Source organism: Aspergillus pseudodeflectus, assembly GCF_044049435.1.
Source record: "Aspergillus pseudodeflectus strain CBS 756.74 chromosome Unknown BJX68scaffold_12, whole genome shotgun sequence".
NCBI classification, from domain to species: Eukaryota; Fungi; Ascomycota; class Eurotiomycetes; order Eurotiales; family Aspergillaceae; genus Aspergillus; species Aspergillus pseudodeflectus.
The window spans coordinates 32,017-44,579 of record NW_027263788.1 but is presented as its reverse complement, the minus strand read 5'-3'; the positions used below and the strand labels follow the sequence as shown (position 1 = coordinate 44,579).

Genomic DNA, 12,563 nt, shown 5'->3' with positions numbered 1-12,563 from the left:
AGCGGGGGAACGAGTTCAGGGGATATGGGGATTGGAGCGGCTCGTAAAATAGAGTTACTGGGACCTGGGACTTGAGACAGGAGGGCAGAGGGCAGTGGGAAGAGGAAAGGGAAGGTTGGAGACTCTGAGAGGAATGGGTCGCAGCTTTGCAGTTTGGGGAGAATTGTAGTCTCTTTTATAGACCGCGAGGCATAATTCGCCTACTTCATCGGGCAGAAGATGCCGACCAGCTCCTCCAAACCAATGCCAATGCATCCGAAAGTTCAAATTTCGCACCTGCGAGGCTTTAGGGCTCCTCCAACAATCCCTACCAATCTCGCCATGGCTCCTGACCAATGACCTACGCCCACGGCCGTCGCTAGCCATGCGTCTATGCACCTGAGCTTCGTAGAGCAAGTGGATAGAGCAGCTGGCCTGGTGCACCCATGCCCCAACCTGGAATTCTCGCCCAGGATAGGTTGGGCTTTTCTAGTAGCTCTTCGCGGTTATTCTGTGCGAGCTCCTGGTTGTACTGCCTGGTCAGTGGAGGGCTGCCCATCAAATGAGCCTCTGGACCTCTACTGCACAGTTTCGGCCTCTACCTTGGCCAATTCAAGCCTTGCTGTGGTCACGAGAGTCGTGCAAGATTACATAGGACAACAGGGGCAGCGGATAGCCTCTTATAATTCCCGAACAAGGAAGTGGGTTGCATTAGATTAGTACAAATGCCCCTTTCATCACATACCTGTTTTCACTAGATTTCAAATTGCAATATGCCGGTTTCCTTCGTGAAGGTAACAAACGCATGGTGCTTTCATTCCTCCCCGCCGACGTGCGGTATTTCGAGTTCCTGCGTCCAAGATTCTAGCAGTATTGACGATGCCCGAGCTTTGCAAATCTTATCCAAAGCTGTAAATGTGGAAGAAAACACCGCTAGTGGCTGAGACATGAGCTCGACTACCAGCAAACGGATCATCGCGAGGGAGGCGGGCGGTCCTATATGGAATGAGAATGAGATTCTATTCAAGTGACCATTATCTTCAAGTACCGTTCTCAAAAATCAGCCCAACTCTTGAGCACGCAACTCGCGAGGCAAGGTAACTAGCTTTGTGCTTGTCGCTGTTTAGGAAACGAACTCTAAGAGGTCCTGAACCCAACCCACTTGGGGGGTAGCTATGTCTTTGCCGACACCTGGTATTTTGTCCTGCTCGTGATAGTGATCCACGCGGGTCAAAAGTGGCCTTTTTTGGGCATTATGAGTAAAGCCGAGAGAAGGAAATTAGTTTTAGAGCTCGATCTATGCTCGCTATATACGTGGCATACCTAATGTGGTAGTAGATACTAGGTTCAGATTAGAGGCCGCCAGTCTGTTGCGCGGAGAAATTAGGAAAACTGTCCGAGGCTCGGAGTTGGGCAATAGCATCCATGATCATTACACGCGACACACATAACAGGGATTGGATTACATTACTCCGTAGCCCAGATAGATCTACCAAGGGATGCCGCAATCGCCTCCACAGGCAGCTGATCCCCGCATCACTATGGCGGAAATCGCTCCGGACCTTAAATTTCGGTCGGAGATGACGATCATTTTGCATTTTCTCACCAAACAAATTAATATCGAATTGGGAAGAGCACAGGCACAAGATCACCCTGCCATCTGCCTAAATGCAAGTGGCATAGCCTGTCAGCCTTGATTGGCGAAGCCAACAAATTGTCCCCCGGGATGTTTCCTTTGGCTCGTATCGGGCGGTCGTCTTGATGTCATGAGGCGAAAAGATAGAAAGAGAACCTCGACAGTGGTTACCCCTTGACTTCTTATCTCTCACACACTCCAGTTAGTTTACAATTACCAACCCTCGAATCCTCCACGCATAACGACGGTATACCATGTCTCTCTGCAAAATAACCCCGCTCCTCTGGTTCAACAATGAAGCCGAAGCAGCCGCTGAATTCTACACCTCCATCTTCCCCAACTCAAGCATCACAACAATCCAACATTACACAGACGCCGGAAAAGAGCACCACGGCCGCGAGCCCGGCAGCGTCATGGTCGTCGAATTCACATTACTCAACGGACAGCACACATTTACGGCTTTGAACGGGGGACCGCAGTTCCACTTCTCGGAAGCCATTTCGTTCCAGATTGACTGTGAAGACCAGGCGGAGGTTGATTATTACTGGGACGCGTTGGCTGACGGCGGGGATGAGAGTCGGCAGCGGTGTGGGTGGGTGATTGATCGGTTTGGGTTGGCGTGGCAGGTGATTCCGAGCGGGTTGAAGGAGATGTTGGGGGATGATCGGGACTTGGAGCGGAGGGCTCGGGTGACGGAGGAGATGATGGAGATGAAGAAGTTGGATGTTGCAAGGCTTGTGAGGGCGTATGAGGGGGTGTAGGCGTATGGAGGGTGGAGGGTGCGTTTCTAGGGCGGGCGGTATCTGGTATCGGGTATCTTGGTACTTTGGTGACGTGGCAGGACTGCTCAACGAGTCCTAAAAAAGGATTTCGGGCAGGGGTTATGCCAGCAAACGAATTGTACAGCGAAGATCAAATATTGCAAGCTGTCTTCCATATCTGAACCAACCGCAGTGTCAATTCTTGATGTCATACTGCGCCTACATGTTGAGATCAACCTATGAACGCGTGCATCTGATAGACTAAAAATGAAGGTGCCCTACCGATAGAGCTCCCCGATGTCAATCGTTCTTTCGTTTTATTTCGTGGGATGTACATAACCTGGAAAGGAAGGTGCAACCCTCCTCTCACCTAGGCAACCGTTGGCGCCTTCCTAGTATGCACGGTAGTACACCGTAGGGCCGGAACGACCCATGTAGTAGGTCAGAATAAGGAAGGTGGGTAGCGAAGGTGAATGGAAACCAGGAGAGAGCTTAGGCATAGTTAATATACACATTTATCTAGGAACGATGAAGCTATCTAGCTAGGTAAGCGCTAGATATAGCTAAATGACGTGAAAGAAGACATGTGTGCTAGAACCTTCAGTGGAAGACAAAGGAGCAATATCCGGGGCTTCCAACAGAGAGAGGCGTGCTCCTCAAACAGCAGCCCTTTTGACATTACATATCAACCCCATTCAGAGAAACCCTCAAAAGCATCGATTGTTGGATCTTGTCTGCCCTCGCCATAAGCTCTTGGACATCCCAGTTCGCCCAGACAAACTTGCCCTTGAGAAACGTGGCTTCATCCGACGCAAGCCACACAAGGAAGTGAGCTGGTAGTTGTACTATACGAGTGGCATTAGAATATAATAGCAGCAGTAAAGTATTGGCTTGAACCATGATACGAACCATACCTGTATCCGGCCCCGAGGTGATGTTAGGGTTAACCTCGGTGGCAATAATCCCAGGCTGGAAGCTAACAACATGGATCCCCGGGTTCTCCGCAGCAAAGTAGTCGAACATCTTTACCGCCGCAGCCTTTGTAGCTGCGTAGCTGAACATCCCGGGCAGATTGGCCTGCGGCGCAAAGTGTGCGATGCCCGAGGATGTGTTGAAGACTTTGGCGCCCGGAGCCGCGAGCGGAAGGAACGCCTGCAGCGAATTAAAGGCGCCGACAACATTCGTCTCGAAGATCGCGCGGAGCTCAGACTCGCTGTATCCACAAACGGGGCCCTGTGCGCGGAGCACGCCGGCGTTGGACGCAAAGATGTCGATTGGCCCGACGTGGTCGACGATTTTCTGCAGGGCGGCCGAGATCGATGCGAGGGTCCTGATGTCGGCGGTCTCGGAGAGGACTTGTGTTGTTGACGAGTAGCCATTGGCTGCCGTGATTTCCTCGACGGTGGCTTCGAGTCGGTCGAGTCGACGGCCGACAATTGCTACTGATTTGGCACCGGCTTGCGCAAATGCAATGGCCATGGCTTTGCCGATTCCCGAGCCGCCTCCTGTAATCACGACGTTCTTTCCAGCTGCTGAGAGCTCCGGTCTTGTGGGTGAGATGAATGGATAAGGCTCGCTGTGCCAGGTCTTGGTGAAGGAGACCAAGTTGAGGGAGGGTGCAGCCATGGTGGAGGAATAGAAAGATCTATCAAGATTCTTGTTGGATGGTGGTAGTGGTAGTAGAACCGAACGAGCTTCGTCAGGTCTTCTTATACTTTTATAACCAAGGCTAAACTGATTGAATCGTCTTCGTGGTGTAGCTTGGTAATGCACTGGTTCCGCGGAAGGGCGACTCTGAAGCATGCCTTGAACTGTTTCACCTCGCTCCGCGGAACGTATTTAACACGTTGAATCAGTCAGCTCACAGACGTCAGGTAATCAGACCATCATGGCTCATCTAATCAGGGTTGTGCTCGGAGATTCAGGGCAATTGCCAATGTAGTGCGGTCATGCCCTCAAAAAGCGACATGCCTAGCGATATACATCAGGACGATGACAATCTTCTTTACGTTTTCAAGTTCATTCCTTTTTAGTTGCTCAGTTACTGTATATTCAATACATTTTTATTCCATGTTTCATTTTCCCACCCTGCTGGGCTAGACGCTCATCCATCAATATAATGAAAATTATTGCCCTATATACAACTTTGAGACTGACGGAGGTCTAAAGAGGGAAAACAACAAAAGCTTGCCGTGACTGGTATTTCCTAGCGTATACTCGCATCCATCTTGAATTCAGGGCTGAAGAACGTCATTCTGAAGCGAAATGTTGTAGGCAAGCTGCAGTAGCTCAATGCATGCGTTGCGTGTCTTTTTCAGTGGCTCGTAGGGGTCCTGTTGTATCATATCTTCCAAGAGAGGCAATGAGAATTCCGCCAGGGCCCGGTCCTGTTCCCAAGTATTGTGGTTCGGGTGGAGCATATTATTCGCTATCAAACATATGGCTCCGGAAATGTAAGTGCACCCGGTCATCCTATAATCGAAAAAGACGCCTCTTTAGCTAGAACTTCAAGGGATGGATAAATTGTTGTATCAAACCAGGCTGACTCACCAGATAAACGCAGGATCCTTCCGTCCAATGCCCATGAACAGTCTCATATACTCGCGAGACTCGGTTACTAACACCTGCCATCCTTGCGGCAGCAGGAGTACTGGCTCAATAACACGTCTCTGCTGCAGAGACTTCCCGCCAAAGTCTTGTAGGCTCTGTAACCAGGGCGTCTCCATGGCGTGCGCCCGACAGACTAGGGCGCGGCATGAGAGGTGGGTAGAGTAGATAATCCCAAAGCTTCTGAGGAGGTCTGGGGCGCAAGTTTGCAGGACAGCGTTGGGCCGAAACTGTGCGGGTATCTGTGTGACCCAGTCGTCCAGCATGTTACGAAGCGCTGCTAGATTTGCGTTTCGATGGGCGACGGTCAGAGATTGGGCGGGTACAGAGTACATGGACTCGTAGACTCGCCCCTGGATGGCCGCTAGTTGCACCCGAGCACGGAAGAAGTTGAAGCTCAAGGAACTGCTGTTGTCAGCGGCGGCGAAAACAAGGCCAGCCCCATCTTCTGGCTTGGCTGCAGGTAATTCAATGTCCATATCAGTCTCCAGCTGGACAGGTGGCTGCCCTGTTCGCATGCTGATATCCCGATCAATAATATACGCAATCCAGAAAACGCGATCTCGCTCAAGCGTGTCCGAAGCACTGATACTTTCAGAGATCGAGCTCCTGCGAGCGTGCAGTCCAAGCTCGTGTGCGAGACGCAGAGCAATCGCAATCAATGTCGCCGCGGGCTTCCAGTTCCGAGTTCCCTGAAACAACATTGCCAGACCCAGAAGGACTTGTACATTAACAATATCTGCTTCGCCCATTATCACCTCCGTCAGTACCGACTGGGCCTTGTTTAGGTAGTGGGCCGCGGTATTTCTGCTCGGAGTCGCTGCTTGGTCGGAAGGAACGTGACAGGAATGGGCGAGAGCGAGAACAACGTTTATCGCTGCCCAGGTGGACGTGGAGCAGTTCCTTTGACTTAATAGAGGCGTGTAGAAACTTCTGAGTGATTGCAGCAATCTCCCGGGGTGAAAAAGCGGCATAATGGAATTGAGCGTTGCCAGGTACTTCTCTACAGCCGGTAATGCTTCATGCAGCGGCGGCAGGTCCAGCGCCAGTGACCGTGACCCGCCATCCACAAAATCAAGAACGTTCTCCTGCTCCTGGAGGCTGCTGGCCAGTATCATGGGTGAATGACTCAAAGCTACCCCCATTTCCTTCGGTACACCATGACGGCCCTCAGATTCGAGCTGGTCGATTTTCTGTAGAGCCTGGCTAAGATTCTCCTCGAGTTGCTTCATCCGCGATTGTAGAGCTTCGATGCCTTGATCGGCCGCCTGCTTCTTGGTTCGGCGTTTCCGGCTCGCTGCCTCGAACGTGCATGCCGAGTCGTAGACCACACAGTGCGAGCAACGTGGTCGCTGTGCGTCGCATTTGATTCTTTTGCGGTAGCATAGATCACACGCCTAGGTAATGTTAACAGATATACCACGCCAGCAGCTAGCAGCTCGCAGTTAGATCAGAAAGTTGACGTACTTTTCTTGGAGGTCTAGTATGTTGTGTCATCCCGACGTATTAGAATTCGAATAAGTTGCTATCCTGAAAGTAAAAGGTAGAAGAGTACATATTGTTGGTGTGTTCCGCGGAACCAGTGCTGACAAATGCCATCGCAGGCACAACAGGGAGTCTGGGCTATCTACCTTTTCATTAATAAGCCCCTTGTGGTTAGTTGATACTATGATTCTCCAGCCAGTTCCTAAAACACACCCGGATGGTAGGCCTTCGGATAGAGGCGGATTTTATTTGGAGGTTTCGTTACATAGATATATGTAGACTATTTTTACCACTGAGGTCTATTAGTGAATCAACAAGATTATGCTTAGGCCTCTGGTACACTGGCCTGATGAACGCCTGGATTTATGCTAAAACCCTTTTAACTACCTGGGTAGTACTTAATGGACTGAGCAGCTCAAGACGCCCTCCAGTGGCAGAATACATATATGTGGTGCTAATGGATACGCTGAAATCAACATGTGCAGCTTCACTTTACCTGTCACCTGGGAGCTTTTACTACTAGCAAGCCTGAGGTTTTGGAAGTAGTCGAAAACCCTACATCTTCCCAATAAAAGGCGACTCGTCTGGTTCATTTAGAGTCATCTCCATTGCTCATCTCATGATACGTTTTTCTCCAAACATGTACAGGCCTAGCAAACCCCTCCTCATCCCTCTCGCATTCAAACACCCGCTCAAACCCCTGCGCTGTCAACTCCTCATCAAACGGCGGTTTAATCCGAATAGTCTTGTACGTCTCTCTTAACTCTTTATTCCGTTTCGATGCCCGCGCATAATTGCTCATGGGCTGCGGCTCAATAACCAGATACCCCCCGTCATTCAGTATACTCCGTATATGCGCAAAAAGCGCCAATATCCCGGCATCCCCGCTATTCAGATGAACCCATTTGGTAACAGAGAGCAGCAGGACAGCGTCGAATTTCCCCAGCGCGGTCCCCGTGTACGCAGACGCATCCACAAAGTCAAAGTGCTCGAATGTGCACCTGGGGTCATCCGGGTACGCCTCTTTCGCCTGCTCGACCAGCCACGGGTCGATGTCAACGCCGACGGCGGCAGCCGCCCCGCAGTGCGCTACCGCCTCATGCGTCAGTTTGCCCGCGTTGCAGCCGAGGTCGATGACTCGTGCGTTGCGGAGGATCTCTGCTGGGAGAATGGAGAGGCGCTCATCTGGGACGGCGGGCGCCCGGAACTTGGAATAATATTGGTGGTAGTTGCCATGGCGCGCGGCGAGGTGCGTGGCTTTGAAGCGCTCTGCTCTGGAGACTTCTGTTACAGGGGGTTGCTGGTCATGGCATGGGTCTGCCATGTTTGGAGGTCGTGCTAGCAGAGAGGCACGTGGTGTTTGGAATGAATTGAGGATCATGCAAGATGAAGATTTTTGATCATGTAGCGCTACTCGTTGGGTTAAAGCACCTTGGATTGGCATATATCGGCCACAAAAAGTTCAGCTTCGTTTGCAGAGTTTGCATATCCTTCGTGCCTAAGGCATCAGCGCTTGATCCACAATATTACGCCAGCTTTGCTTACCGTCTCTTTCCCGTGTCCTCGCTACCACTACTTGTACAACTACATCTATACGAGGTCGTTTTTCAACATGCCATTCAGACAGGCGCTTCAGGGCATTATGGACAAGGCAGACAAGGCTTGGGGGGAATTTAGCCATCCCGTCTCCAAGCCGGGTCCATCGTACAACTACAACAGGCCACCCCCACCGCCACCACCTATTCCAGCCTCCACTCGACCACCACCACCTTATCAGGAGCAGGGCTCGCCACGACCCCAGATCTACTGGCGGCCCAATCTACACCCCCAAGTCCCCGTGTCCGCCAACTTCACCCACGAACAGGGCCAACACGGATGGGGCAACAACGAGGCGCAGAATTACATCGCCAGCCCGCAAAACTCCTTCCATGCACACCAGGGCGAGGATGCGCTCGTCGTGCGCGCTCTAATCAACCACGGACACCCTGACCCGTCTCAAAAATTCACCAGCGCCCGGCTGTCGAGCCACCAGACCCTCGGTCGCCCGCGAGGCTGTCTGTCCGCGAGAATCACGGCGCCCGTAGCCCGCGGGATCTGGCCTGCGTTTTGGCTGCTGCCTAGAGACCCCTTTCGGTGGCCCGAGGATGGCGAAGTCGACATTATGGAGGCGTGGAACGGCGATGCGGTTAACCACACCTGTATGCACTGGGGCCACTTTAACGGGCAGGACTGGGATAAGCATCGGGTTCTCGAAACCCCGATCCCCAATATCACCTCGCCGGCGGGAGTGCGGTACGACTTTATCTGGGATGAGGACGAAACGACGGGCAGGGGCCGCTTGGTCTGGCTGATTGATGGCAGGCCCGTCATGAGAGCGGAGAAGCCGCCTGGCACGAGGAAGATGAGTGAGTTTCGGATCCTCATCAACATTGCTGTTGGCGGGAATGTCTGCCAGGGAAATATGCCCAGTGATGGATGCTACGAGATGGTGGTTCGTGAATTGGCCATGTGGGATGCTCCGCCTGGGGGATGGAATGAGTTTGAGAGGGCTTGGAGCTATGCAAAGGATGGCAATACCATGTAAGGACATAAAGGAACTCTGCAGGCCTTTCCTGCCAGTCAATAGTAAGCCCTTGGTTGCATTTAGATCTAGAGAAGGCTTTCCATTAGGCATCTACCACGACACCATGTTCGCCAAGTCGTGGGACCTGCAGATGCCACCGCCCGCACCCACGCAACAGTGACTGCACGTATACTGAAGCGGTCATCCACTTCCGGTCAATTATATCATGAATAATGACCTGTCGCACATTGACTCTGTGGACGAAGAGGCCCACATTCCGTATCTCTTCTGGTATCCGCACGCCGCGGACGCGGCGACGTACGAGGAGCTCCCGCGGCGCAGCCCGACATGAAGCCGCAGGCGGCGCCTAAGGTGTTGGCTGACGTTTTTTGAAGTTAGATGTGTAGAACTCTCAGGGATAGCTTCAATTATATTTCTCTGCTCCTTTCTTAGCTAAGCCAGATGCCTTGCACACTCAACATGTTATACCTGGAGCCAGACTATGCGAGTGTTCTTTCCTTTTCCCCAGCAGCAATGTATGACGACCTGCAACTGCGTCTTTCGATCAGCGACGGACAATTATTCTGTTGTAGGCTTTTGCCTCAAGGTAACCTTAATTATCCAGTAATAATGGAGGAACCACTGCACTGCCACCCAGGAGAACCATGAACAATCTTAGGGTTTTTGACGCCACTGAAACCATGCTAGTTAGCCCTGGACTCGAGTGGGTTGTGTCATCAATAAAATGACGTCGACAGATGGTAGTCGTGGATCTCGTTTCATCTCTGAACGTCAACTATCCATCTACTAGTGCCATTTATTATAAGCACCTACTACATATACAATGCCGACCAACACCCGAGCGTTCATCACCTCGCTACTTTACCGCCAGAGACTGAGATACGTGGCTCACCGCCGAAAAAACGTCTCGATTACCCTCGCAAAGCGCTACATAGCACGACGTCTCTCTGCACGGCGTTATAAGAAGCATCCCTGGCTCTTGCTCGTCGAGTTCCCACTTGATATCATACATCTAGTCTTCGGGCTACTCCCTCTCGCATCCCAGGCATGCCTGGCCCTCACCTGCAAGCCACTGTACGCGCTCTTTGGGCACGTCCTGGCGGATGAAAGCCTCGCGTGGCCGAGGCAGCCGAGGACCGTATGGGACTTGATGATTTGCGGGGACCCGGATTTTCCGCGCAACCAGCTCGTTCTGTTGCTCGAAGATGGATATTGGGTATACTGCTCAAGGTGCTTGAAATTGCATCCGCGATCGCGGTTTACTTCGTCCAAACGGGCAGCCGAGGGGGACGACAGATGGTGCAAGTATATGGCCCGTGTCCTGGATCTATGCCCCTGTGTTGCCTTGACTTTCTACGACAAGGTCCGCCTGGTGGAATGCCTCCGCAAAGGAACAATGAACCCAGATCTCCCCCCCAGCATCCGACATGCATTCCGACTTTCCACCTACCAGCGCCAGCGGTGTCTGTTACATGAGTGTGCGATGTACGATTACGAAAGCATGTTTGTCAATCTCAAAACACGAATCATCCTCCAGGGGCGGCATAGCATTGTGCTGAAATCGACGTATCATCTCTACTTCAATCTCCCGCCGCGATATCCGAGAACGAATCAGTTTCACTGCAGCGATGAAGAATCCGCTGTCCACCAAATGGAGCCCCTGCCGATCTGCCCGGACCTGAACGTTCTCGATAATTTATTCGGAACTACTACACCTGAGGACGGCTGTCTTCTCTGCGGCACTGAGATCGTTCAGATGGGAATGACGGTCGATGGATCGTTTGCTGTGGTCGAGTGCAGCCGGAACATCGGTGGGAAAGATAGTTGGATTAAATTCAGTTTGGGTGGACGGCGGTATCCCAACGTGGACTTTCGGAACGGGTACCTTCGCCATAGTGGCTGTATCTTGGAGGTGCGTCATGATTTGAGGCTACTTCAGCTGAACGGATAGAATTTTGCTCTAGACCATCACTTGCATTGTGCTAACTCATGAGGAACTAAGAGTAGGTCTAAGATTCCAGAGCTGCCCGCCGGCCTCGAGTTGTCATGCCCTTCAGTGGTCCGATTATCTCTATCAGGGCTGACTTTCCACCCGGCGAGGCATTCGATGAGCTCATCGGATGACTGAGGAGGGGGGAATATGGGGAAGACTGTGATCACTCTTGATGATGCTGGCGACGCTGAGCGTTTTGTTTAGGCGAGGGAATGAAGACCGGTTGCTTCAGACGATGAACTAAGTTGATCAACTAGAGTCTGATCTCTCGTAGCTTTGTACAGGGCCTCCAAGTCCCTTGTTTAGATTTATCCACTCCCTCTAGGTGCAATTGCGCAATAATACTAGCATGCTTCTTATCTTGTGAGGTGGACCTAAGCATGGAAAATACAGTAAACACAGTAAATATAGTAAATCAAAACATGTACTAAAAAACTAGCTCTTTGAGCTTGCAGGCGCCATGTTAGTAGCTTAAGCTTGGCGGGCGAATTTTAGAGGGCTTTGGAGCCTTTGGAGCCTTCAGGTGAAGGTCTATAAAGGTTAGAATGGCATGGACGCTAAACCTACATAATGAGTCAAAAAACAATATTGGGATCAAAAACATACAACAGCTTCTCTTTAGCTTTGGTCACAAGCGCCCGGGGTTATGCCTATTAACGCCAAGGGTTCATAACATTATCATAGTGGTAAAGTTGTCGTGGGGTAAATGTCAACCACAGTTAACATTATCGCGAGCATAACATTACCCCAGGGATAGTATTGTCGTCAAGGAATATTATCTCTCCGATAATATTCTTACCACTGAACGTTATACCGGAAGAATGTCTGACCGCCTGGCTGGGTTCGTCCGAGGATTGAGTATTAGCCCTTGAATAAATACCGAGGCTTGTGCATTGGAGACGTGCTTGCTAGATTCGAGTGAAAGGTGTGGTGCAGTCATGGCAATGAGGCTTATCCTCAAAATTAAGTTTCAGCTAGAATCACTTTTGGGCTTGGAATGGAGCTCTTTTGAAGTCACCACATTGCATTGTATCAGGGTGAAAGTCCCAATGCCACGACCGTGATCGTGCTCCCAACGCAACGTCACAGTCGCTCCAACTGCTACTAAGAATCCCAGTCAGGACGCCTACTACGAGCTATGGAATTTCAACCAATGGCCACCTGGAGTAATCCACTTGTGGGGACCCCAGACCATTTTTACGAGGTACGGTAACGGCGGCGATCCCCGACAGCCGCCACTGCCGGGGAACGATGGCAGCAGAACGGGGACGAGATACATTTCCCCAGTACTGCCTCTACGTCCCTTTGTCAGTAATTGCGGCTTACTTTTCAGATATTATACCATAAATCCATGTGCCACGCCTCCCGCGCCCTCGTCCCTCATATGCAATAACAATGACTTTGATTCGGCTCTTGTGTGGAGAGTGTTTGCCGACAGACCCACAATGGTTGGAGATCAAGCTTTCCCATTACACAACGCCAGACATCTGCAGACAATGTACGGTCCCGGCAATTGGA

General features: G+C 51.4%; 5 protein-coding genes across 5 annotated transcripts; 3 read left to right on the top strand and 2 right to left on the bottom strand.

Moving 5' to 3' along the window:
• Positions 1-1,869: 1,869 nt before the first annotated feature.
• BJX68DRAFT_264715 (VOC family protein) lies at positions 1,870-2,376 on the top strand (the record flags this gene model as incomplete). The annotated part of the gene is made up of 1 exon (XM_071045027.1): positions 1,870-2,376. The coding sequence occupies one exon, from the start codon at positions 1,870-1,872 to the stop codon at positions 2,374-2,376; it is 507 nt and encodes a 168-aa protein (XP_070901127.1).
• A 678-nt stretch (positions 2,377-3,054) lies between these two features.
• BJX68DRAFT_254003 (SDR family NAD(P)-dependent oxidoreductase) lies at positions 3,055-4,002 on the bottom strand (the record flags this gene model as incomplete). Its single annotated transcript, XM_071042823.1, has 2 exons — positions 3,055-3,221; positions 3,291-4,002. The coding sequence occupies 2 exons, from the start codon at positions 4,000-4,002 to the stop codon at positions 3,055-3,057; spliced, it is 879 nt and encodes a 292-aa protein (XP_070901126.1).
• Positions 4,003-6,947: 2,945 nt separating this feature from the next.
• Positions 6,948-7,877, bottom strand: BJX68DRAFT_232603 (Bicoid-interacting protein 3-domain-containing protein). The gene has a single exon (XM_071039509.1). It carries the CDS (start codon positions 7,847-7,849, stop codon positions 7,058-7,060), a length of 792 nt encoding a protein of 263 aa, XP_070901125.1. The 5' UTR covers positions 7,850-7,877; the 3' UTR covers positions 6,948-7,057.
• Positions 7,878-9,247, top strand: BJX68DRAFT_232602 (glycoside hydrolase family 16 protein). The gene is made up of 2 exons (XM_071039508.1): positions 7,878-7,958; positions 8,014-9,247. The coding sequence occupies exon 2, from the start codon at positions 8,081-8,083 to the stop codon at positions 9,050-9,052; it is 972 nt and encodes a 323-aa protein (XP_070901124.1). The 5' UTR covers positions 7,878-7,958; positions 8,014-8,080; the 3' UTR covers positions 9,053-9,247.
• A 628-nt stretch (positions 9,248-9,875) lies between these two features.
• BJX68DRAFT_264711 (uncharacterized protein) lies at positions 9,876-11,003 on the top strand (the record flags this gene model as incomplete). Its single annotated transcript, XM_071045026.1, has 1 exon — positions 9,876-11,003. The coding sequence occupies one exon, from the start codon at positions 9,876-9,878 to the stop codon at positions 11,001-11,003; it is 1,128 nt and encodes a 375-aa protein (XP_070901123.1).
• Between the last annotated feature and the right edge of the window lie 1,560 nt (positions 11,004-12,563).

Coding starts and splice junctions, on each gene's coding strand:
- BJX68DRAFT_232603 (XM_071039509.1), bottom strand. CDS start 7,849: ATGATCCTCAATTCATTCCAAACACCACGTGCCTCTCTGCTAGCACGA.
- BJX68DRAFT_232602 (XM_071039508.1), top strand. CDS start 8,081: ATGCCATTCAGACAGGCGCTTCAGGGCATTATGGACAAGGCAGACAAG.